This window comes from Lactuca sativa, chromosome 5 (genome assembly GCF_002870075.4).
Source record: "Lactuca sativa cultivar Salinas chromosome 5, Lsat_Salinas_v11, whole genome shotgun sequence".
In the NCBI taxonomy this organism is placed as follows: domain Eukaryota; kingdom Viridiplantae; phylum Streptophyta; class Magnoliopsida; order Asterales; family Asteraceae; genus Lactuca; species Lactuca sativa.
Window position 1 is genome coordinate 249,830,425 of NC_056627.2, and position 9,925 is coordinate 249,840,349.

Sequence of the window (9,925 nt, forward strand, 5' to 3'; positions counted from 1 at the left end):
CATAGCCAATCCATTCGTATATGTAGCATATATTCCAGCAACAACAGTTAAATCCAATACATATTTATTGCTAAAGTATTAATCAAGAACCCATGAATACCAACACCTTGCTTTGGTAATCAAGATTATTTGATAATCAAGACAACCAGATTCACTTAGGCACTTGATCAAACACTTGGTGGACAGATGGTTTCATACACAAAACAATTAAAGATTTCATGTAGATACATTCCAATTTCATAAACAATTCCTTTGTCAACTGATTTCATACACAATTTGTTTGTTAACTGATTTCATACATCAGCTCCAACTGATTTCATACATCAAAATTACAAAAAAACCATTGCTTACTGATAGTTTCATTTTTTTACTTCTTTTTGTAGTTTATTTTAGCACATTTCATTCGCATTTTAGTTAATTTTCATGCACATTTTCCTATTTGTTATTTTATGACCATTTCGGGTACTTTATAGTTTCTTGAGCATAATTGCAGATTTTTTGGAGACTAGCGGAGCGGAATCTATAGGAGGCGATTGGACTTGGAGGACAACGAGGACTTTGGGCTTGATGGCTATGGAGGTGATTCATGAAGTGGGTTTGTCAATTGCTTAAAGGTTTGGAAGAATTGAACTTTAAATTTGCAAGGTGCGACAGAATTTTTGAGTGTGCGGAGATCGATGATCGGGCATTTGTGGAAGCTATGAGTGATTTGGAAAAGGCAAATTGATCTCAAATTGAAGAAATCATGAAGAAAGGTGGGCTAGGAACTGATCGGGCTCAAACTGGGCAAATGGGCTAAGTTGTGAAGGCCCAAGACTTGAAGAATGCCAAAACCCCGTCATCCTCATGCAGCCCATGTATGGTTTCCACGCAGCCCACGTGGATTCCTGCAAGGGCATTTTCGGGATTTTGTTTGGAGCTCTATATTGGGAAGGTTGGTGTGCCTCTTTAGCTTTATTTTGAACATCTGATTTTGACACATTCTCTCTGGAGTTTTGGAGCACTTTGAAGGCCAAGAACCCTCAAGAACTTCATCATTTCACCTCTTGATTCTTGTTAAATGTTTGGTACAATATTTACTAACTTTGTTCTCTTAAGTTTAGCCATGCCTGGCTAGAGAAATTGTGGTTGACTTTGGTGGAATCCTTTGACTAATTGTTGAATGTTGAAGACTTCATGAATTTGTGTTTGAATCTTTATGAAAATCTTTTGTGTTTTAACATCTTATCATTACTTATATGTTTTTATGCATGCGTTTAAATGTGTTTGTGGTGATTAGTTGGCTAATTTCTTGATTAAGTAAAAGATCTTAAAATTAGCAAGCAACAAGTGATTTTTGTGTTAGTTTTACTTCACACAACCATAAAAACATTTTCTCCAACATGGTAGTGGAAGATTTTGACTCCTCTTGGATTTGGTGGCTTTTTAATTCTTAATGCTAGTTGACTTTCACTAATTAATGCTTAATGGAATTGGTAACTTTGACTAAGGAAATTTTTATGAGCTTCTCTAACCATTTCAACAACTAAGAAAAGTCTAGGTAATCTCAAGCTCCTTGGATTACTATAGCCAAATTAAGGATTTAAAACAAGTATTGCACCATTGGATTCTAATGCTATGTTCATCAAAAAGTCAAAGTGAGGAAACCTCAAGTCAACCATCTTTCTCTTATTGATTTTACATCAAACTCTTGTTTTTGTTGAAATTGTTTATTTAAATCTTAGTTTAATTCTAATTTGTTTCAAGTATTTCAAAACACCAACCCCCCCCCCCCCCCATTTTTATTTTTATTGTTTTTTTACAAGTATTTTTACAAAGAGATTTTTCATTGAGTTATAAAATTGAACCAATCTCCGTGGATTCGACTCCTTCACCATTATACACTACTTTACTGTAAAAGATTTAAGGTTATTAATTTTGTTGGCCTCGACAACCACCACTTACCTAATGTTGCAGATGTCGAAGTCGCTTCTTCTTCGTTTTCATTCCAACCAACATCACCACCACTTCTACCCTACCTGTTACAACCGAGACACAACTCATCCATCTGATTCAATCGCTAACGAGAGGGGAGAGAGACTTCATACCTGATATCACGACAACAGGGGAAGAGTCAGAGTCGAGCAGGTGAAATCGATGAATTATATTCAAAAACACTATGTGAAATCGCGTACCTGTAAGAGTCCCAGGTGAAATCGACGAATGCGAAATCTGCATCTACAATGGAAGGGGAATTTTGATTGTTTTAGAAATAATCACGAACTAGTGTTAGATCGATTACTTGATTGTAAAGAAAAAATCAAGGAAAGCAATGTAAGAAGCATGAAAGAGTCCATGGGGAAATGAATTGAACCGAATCCATTAAGGAATTCGTTACATAGCCTAAAGAAGGAAACATGGATGACACTTACGAGATTAAAAGAACATATATGGAACTGGAAGAGTAAAAGCTTGAGAATCCCACATCGAAGCTAGGAAGATTCTATCAGGGAAAACATACTTTATAAAAGGGAGTCCTCCATACAAAAACAAATACGGTTATGTTTTAGGCAAGCTAGCTTTTTTTAGCTAGTGGTCCTTTAGGTCCAAGTTGGACTGATTATGTCAAAGTTGGACCGATTTAGTTCGAGATGGGTCGGCTTTGACCGATATTGACTAAGGCTGCGTAGCCTAACCCTCTAACACCTATTCGTAGGCGGTTGGAGGTCGCCAAGCATCTAGGCACCGATTAATCGGCCGCCTAGACCGATTTTTACAACCATGATATATATATATATATATATATATATATATATATATATATACACACACACACACACACACACAACATGTATAATATATATTTTTGTTAAATAAAAAGAATTAGGGTTGTAATATGGTCTATTCTATTCAAAACTTGAAATTAGTAGAAGATAATACATTGTTGTTTATATTTATTAGACTCCATTTTAGATTATTTTAATGATGTAAGACAACATCATGTGCAACTTAAAATAAACAATTTAGTTAAGAACGCATATATAGTTACATTTTGTTATCGTTTGAAGAATTTTTCCACTTGTCCATATTATGTATATTATTTGGCCTACCCTAAAATAAAACCATGGCTACGCCACTATAATATTACAATGTTCAAATCACCTTTGTCCTTGTACCCCAAAAAATCCCGTCAGTCGTTTACGATATGACATAACCCATGGACCAGTTTTACCCTCTGTAAAATACGAGTTCCCAGTGATCAATGTCTTTAGGAACCAACACAAAAACACCCCCATAATCCCCTCTATTGTCAATCTGTTGTGGTACTTCCCAGACCTTTTTCGAGTTTCATGTTGAAACTCTCAAGTGGGATTGAATCAGTTGGTTCGGTACCCCAGTAGTTGATGCCATAGTAGTCTATGGATGCAGGTTTGCATAGCTATAAACTAATCTTCAGTTTCTAAACAGTAGCCGCTCTTCCAATACCTATTGTATATAATCATTTCGAATGTCTTCAAATCTAAAGCACACAAAAATAGTGAACACTTGGTATATTGACCAGGATGTAAAGCTACAAAAAAATATATAAATAATTAATCATCAAATATCATTATATTTTAAATCACTATTACGTAGGTATGTAATCCAAACATAATTATATTGTATCACAGTCTGTCCAAGATAGATAAACGGATCTGTCAGCCATGTCGCTCCAATCATATGTATCGGTGTTGAAAGTTGACGGAACAACCATCCACCAGGTGTCATCCTGTCTACACTTTATCAGCAATGAGATCCACATCATGATGTGTTGTCAATCAAAAAATTACAGTAAAGTAAGTATTGTTATTAGAAGCGTAGTACGTAATGAGCACATAATTATATAAATTAGATCACATTCCAACCACCCTGCGTGAATATCCGCATATAAGCGCATCCAAAATTCAATCATCACAATATCAGTCAAGAGGTGAGCAAACAACAACGAACCATCTCATTCTTTATATAGACTGTGTGCGGTATGTTTTAAAAGATTTTCCAACGGTGTTGGTTATCGTCGTGCAACACCTTTCCTCTTCATTTGTATGCATGGAGACTTATACCACATAGACATAACTTTTTGGTGCATAGAACGCCTAAGGGGTGTTGTCTTCGGCGTTTTATATTCATCTCGTGGAATCTCTTTTATATCTAACGACTGAATACATGTGGACGGTTGCAGGGCTTTCATTCAGTGGTTGTTCGAGTGTGCCTAACCCATAATCATGATCCTATAAGTCATTGTCACTGTACTCTATGGTACGAGCATCTAAAACGATGAGTGCATGTACGGTTCAATAATGTTGAATTAAACGATACAAAATCATAAGGACCATAAAGTTAAATAAAAATTATATGGGAGTGAAATAATTAACAATGTACCTCCACCCCCTTCGAGGTACCAACATCGTCTTCGAGAGTCTTACTGATAAATTTTAGAAGCACGTCAAAAGTACCATCGTGTTATGCTAAATGTTTATCATATGACCTCAACTACTCGCGACATTCACTAAGCTCATTTTGTAATTGACGGGCCTTGTTTTGCAACCTAATAATAATTCGGTCCTTATCATTTGATGGTTTAGCGGCCGGTTACTGTGGTGGTGGCGGGTGAGATGGAACATCTATCTATGCCTTCTTTTGTCGAGGCTCATGAGTAGGTGAGTGTTTGGATGACAGTGTTAAGGAAGGTGCCTTATGAATTTTTGTGTCGGGAAAATCAGGACGACCAATTCACATTGAGCTAACTATCTACCATTAAGCATGGCTCTCAGCATTTGTCGGCTCCAACTTCTGTACAAGTCTATTATCCTGCTAAAAAAATTATAAGATTATAAATACACATAAATTATACATATAAAAGAGAATCTTAAAATATATAACTAACCATACATCGTCGATTTCTATAATCTGGTTGCACTAAGTCTTTTGTAAAGGTCTCATTTTTTTTACCATGCAACAGCTCAAGGGATCACATTTTCTTGTCGGGTACCAAACAAACTACTCACAGGAAAAGTCTCAAAAATCCATATCTGAAAAAAAAATCATGTATTAGCAGGGCCGGCCCTGAGGATTCAAATGCCCAGGACGAGCCGAATAAAAAAGGGCCTTAGTCCTTAATGTGTAACAAATTAAATTATATAAACTAATATTTTTTTTAAAACGACGATAACCTTTATAGCAATAAACATATCAAAACCATAGTATTTAATAAATAATTGCATATCGTAGTAGTTAACCGATGATCCGTGAAGCTCTCCTAGCATTCTTGATAGCAAATTGGTTGAGCAACTCTTCGCAGTCTATACTCTCTAAGATTTCGTTCTCGATAGATATCATCGCCAAGCCGCTAAGTCTTTCTTGGGACATTGTGGAGCGTAAGTAAGATTTCAATAACTTTAATTTTGAAAAACTCTTTTTTGCAGATGCCACCGTTACTGGAATAGTCAACAATATTCTATATGCAATGCTTGCATTTGGGAAATAATCAAGTTCTTTCAAAACTTCAAAACATCTACAGGGTTGCTAAATTCATTGGTTTCCAATGTCTCAAATAATTTCAACTCCGTATAAAGTTCATCGGCATCAATATCCGATCTTTCTTCAAACTTGAGTGCTTTTTCAAGACGATGACAAGACGACTTAAGATCTTTATCTTCAGTTCCCCTCAACTTATGTGGAAATAAAAAACCAAATACTTTGTCATACTCTTTGAATTGTTCAAATCTTGTCTCAAGAGAAGAAATAGCTTGATCAACAATGTATAAGAAATAGTTGACTCTGATATTCTCTTCTGGTGTAAATGAAACTTCTTCACTGCTTGAACTCTCATCAAACCTTTTTTTCCTTTCAATCAAACGATTTTGTCGAAATATTGGATCAATACCCATTTCAATAGCAATCTCCTTAGTTTCACCAATCGCTTTTGAAAAACCAGTTTCTCTATAATCCTTGAAGTACCCAATCAATTTGTTTATTTCTGTAATAGCATTATCAAGATGCATATCCTTTGATTGTAAGCTTTTACTCACAATATTCACATGGTTTAGTACTTGATGCCAGATAACAGTTGATACCAAAAATTCAAAGTCACCAAGTTCTTTTTCTGCTAATGAAGTTGCTTTACTTGCAATTGCAGCATCATTATCTTTTTCTCCAACTTGAAGTAAAGCTTCTCGTACATCAACAAGTTGCAGTTTAATAGCCTTTACACTCTCAACCCGACTTTCCCAACGAGTTTGACATAATGACTTAAGACTCCATGCTTTAACATTATCTTTCAGAATTTCCCACCTCTTGGTAGAATTTGCAAAGATAGTATAAATGCGTTGGATGAATCCAAAAAAATTCTTTCCTTTAACACACTTGTTAGCCATATCACATAATGTTAGATTAAGATAATGACAACCACAAGGAGTGTAAAATGCTCTAGGATTTATATCTAAACATCTCTTTTGCACTCCTTGGTGTTTTCCTTTCATGTTTGCTCCATTATCATAGCCTTGACCACGCATATCATCAATTTCAAGACCAAGAGACTTTAACTCCTCAAGTGTAATATCAAATAGTCCTTTTCTAGAGGTATCATCAACATTCAAAAAACCTAAAAAGGACTCCTCGACAGTAACAGAATTATATGATAACTTTAAATACCTCACTATTATAGTCATCTGTTCTTGGTGACTTGAATCAGGAGTACAATCAAGTATGATTGAGTAGTACTTTGCTTCCTTTATCTTCTTGATAAGTTCCTTTTTAATTTCTTGAGCTATCAAAAGTATTAGTTCGTTTTGGATTGTGTGCCCAAGATAATGCACATGAAGCTCGTCATTTGTGATGCGTCGCACATGCTCTTTGATAATCGGGTCAAACTCTTCCAACATTTCAATGACACCCAAAAAAATTTCATTACCTGTTATACATTTTACATATAAGAAATGAAATCAGTCATAATAGTTAACAAAAAAGTATTTGTTGGAATTGAAAAAAAATATATACAATCTATAGTTACCTTTTTTATACAACTTTTCATTTGATCCACGGAATGCTAAATTATGTTTAGCAAGAAACTTCACTACTGCAATGATTCTCAAAAGGACTTGTTTCCAGTAGTCTCTTTCTTTCTTAAACTGCTCATATTGAACTTTATCAATTGTTTCGTTTAAGTTCAATCGTTTACGCATATCAAACAACTTATTCCTATTTGTGAGATGATCTAAGGAAATTTCATGTTCTTTAACTCTACTGGTAACATGGTGCCAATCTGAATAACCTTCATCGCCCAATTTACCTTTCGAAATCCCTTTTCTAAACACTTTACAACAAAAGCAAAATACCTTGTCGAGCTCTTTCGAATATACTAGCCATCCCCTATCACACTTCTCCAAATTTGATAAAGTTCTTGTATATAAAGCTGTAGAAAATCGTCTACCAGATTTATTGTAGGGACCATACATAATACTAGTATCTCTTTTAGGACATTTTTCGACCAAAAGTTTAATCTCCTCATAATTAAGTTTATCCCACCTTCTTGGATCACATATATCAATAAGCTCTTTAACGGGCTGTTTCTCTTCTGTCTCTTCTACTTCTACTTCTACATGTTCTTGGTGTTCAATATCAACTTCAACATGCTCTTCAACAGGCTCTTTAACATGTTGTCTACGGATAAACTTATCTAGAGCACCAGCGTCGACCTTTCTCTTTTCTTCATCTAGTTTTCTTTTTTTACGTTTTTGACTACCGGATGATTGTTTAGACTTCATCACTACAAGTTCATTACTTTCAAGTTAGGAATTAAATATGATATTGTATAAATGTTTTATAATCTATCACTAAAGTTAATAACGTAGTATCAATGTAATGAGGAAATGTCATTACTTAAAAGTTAAAACAACATATTTGGTGTTTTATTAATTGAAGGCCTGACTTTGATATAAGCACAATTAATGATTATTAAAAGAAAAATGGATTGGTCAAAGTTGGGGTTTGATTGTCTCTAACTCTCTATGACCAATGAGATTACTTACTTTATGTAATTTGGGGAAGGCTTATTCTAAGTTGGGGTTACATCCACTTGCGATTCTGAGTTCATGGTTACAAATTTACAATCAAAGAAAGAAGTTTTTTTTAATCAAATTAGGAGTTCACGATTACAATCAATTAATCAAAGTTGATAACTGCTAAATGAAATTGTGATTTCTATTTTAAGAGTTTTCTACGTTATGAGTTATGAATAATCAATTACCTTGAATACTTATGGATTTATGAACAATCAATGCTGTAATCAATTAATCAAATGTGATAACTCCTAAATGAAATTGGTAACCTCCGATGCCATTATTGAGTAAATAGTAATGTTTTCTTTTGGTTCGCTTAATGACTTATCGGACGAGGATATGAAAAGTCGTTTTGGGTGTAGGTCATTTTTTGAGATTGTTTCTCTTTTGGTTCGACCGGATATATATATATATATATATATATATATATATATATATATATATATATATATATATATATATATATATGTGTGTGTGTGTGTGTGTGTGTGTGTGTGTGTGTGTGTTTGTCAACCTTATTGAATACAGTAATTAATTATGAGTATAATTGATCCCAAGTTATCCTCCCGCATGGATATGTGCAACATAAAAAAATATCAATTAAATTTCTAAAAAATATTAGTAGTGATAATTAATTACCCTTAGTTATAATTTGTAATTATAAATTACCGACATGATACTTGTTGAATTCATCAAAGTCGGATACCAAAGCGAAATACCCCTCTAAAACATGTTGTTTAGCCAACCTTCCATTGAACCCCTTCTCTAACAGATATAAAAGATATACACTGATCATATCCTCGTCCGATAAGTCATTAAGCGAATGATCAAACACATTCTTTACATCGTCTAATTTGACAAAGGCATTCCACGCGACCATATGAAATAAACGGGAACGGAAAGTGGCGCCAGAACCAGAGGCAAGAAAATAATCTCCAAAGCGGAAGCCGGTGACAAGACAGAATTCTTTCTTACCAAAAGACAGCTCGTAACCCCCAATCTCAAAAACCATTTCATTGACTTCGCTTCAGGGTTCTGTGATAACTTCGTAGCAGAAGACATAATGTAGAAGCAAAGGATCCTCATCTACATTAGAAATATCTAACCACCTCCCAAAACATGAATTTTGGAACATAGTCTCGCATGTCGGTCTGTCTTTGAATGCTGCAAGAATATCCCCACCGATTTTGGCTTTACAAGACAATGTAATGGATGCATTAAAAATGTTGTCGTGCTATAAATAAAAGGTTGTTATAAATAAACTCTAGATTGCAAACTGACCAACATTTCGGACCCGTTCCTCGTGTTCCGGACAAGTTTTTTGTGTTTCAGACCTGTTCATCGTTGTCCGGACCAATTTCGGAATGTAATTTTATGTTGCAGAACATAGTCGACAAGACGGCCAACGCCCTCCCTACGGAATGGCACGGGGTTTCTATAACGTCTCAGAAGGAGGAACAGCCAACAGAGTTCTTCCAGTTATAGTGGATTTGGATGTATAATAACACTCTATAAACAACCAAACTACTTTTGGGTTGGTTCTAATGCACTGACATCATATATTGGCACTCTGGAACGTGGTAAGTTCATTTCGGAGGTGTTCTTTGCATTCCATAATACAATTTTTTTTCGTAACACTATTTTCTAATGAATATGAACAAAAATCTTAAGTCGGAATAAAAGACTTCCTCGTAAAACAACCGAGTCATAGTGATTGTCTTCCATATTTTGAATCAGAGTTCTGAATTAGTGTGTCAGAATCGGACAGTCGAAAGATTGAAATAGGAGAGTCGGAGTGTCGTGTCAGAGTGTATCGAAAAGTCGAGATCCGAAATGAAATCGAGATA

The 9,925-nt window shown here is 34.9% G+C and overlaps 1 protein-coding gene across 1 annotated transcript; it reads right to left on the reverse strand.

The window, feature by feature from the left end:
- Positions 1-5,516: 5,516 nt before the first annotated feature.
- LOC111878296 (uncharacterized) lies at positions 5,517-9,090 on the reverse strand. Its single transcript, XM_052763652.1, has 3 exons — positions 8,748-9,090; positions 7,031-7,786; positions 5,517-6,931 (listed from the first exon to the last, which is right to left on the reverse strand). Exons 1-3 carry the CDS (start codon positions 9,088-9,090, stop codon positions 5,517-5,519), a joined length of 2,514 nt encoding a protein of 837 aa, XP_052619612.1.
- Positions 9,091-9,925: the final 835 nt, after the last annotated feature.

Bases quoted from the DNA above. Each gene is read 5' to 3' on its own strand.
- LOC111878296 (XM_052763652.1), bottom strand. From the start codon at position 9,090: ATGGTTTTTGAGATTGGGGGTTACGAGCTGTCTTTTGGTAAGAAAGAA. The intron at 7,787-8,747 runs GTAATTTATAAT...ATGAACTTGTAG, and splicing joins ATTCAACAAGTATCATGTCG to TGATGAAGTCTAAACAATCA. The intron at 6,932-7,030 runs GTAACTATAGAT...AATGTATAACAG, and splicing joins TGAAAAGTTGTATAAAAAAG to GTAATGAAATTTTTTTGGGT.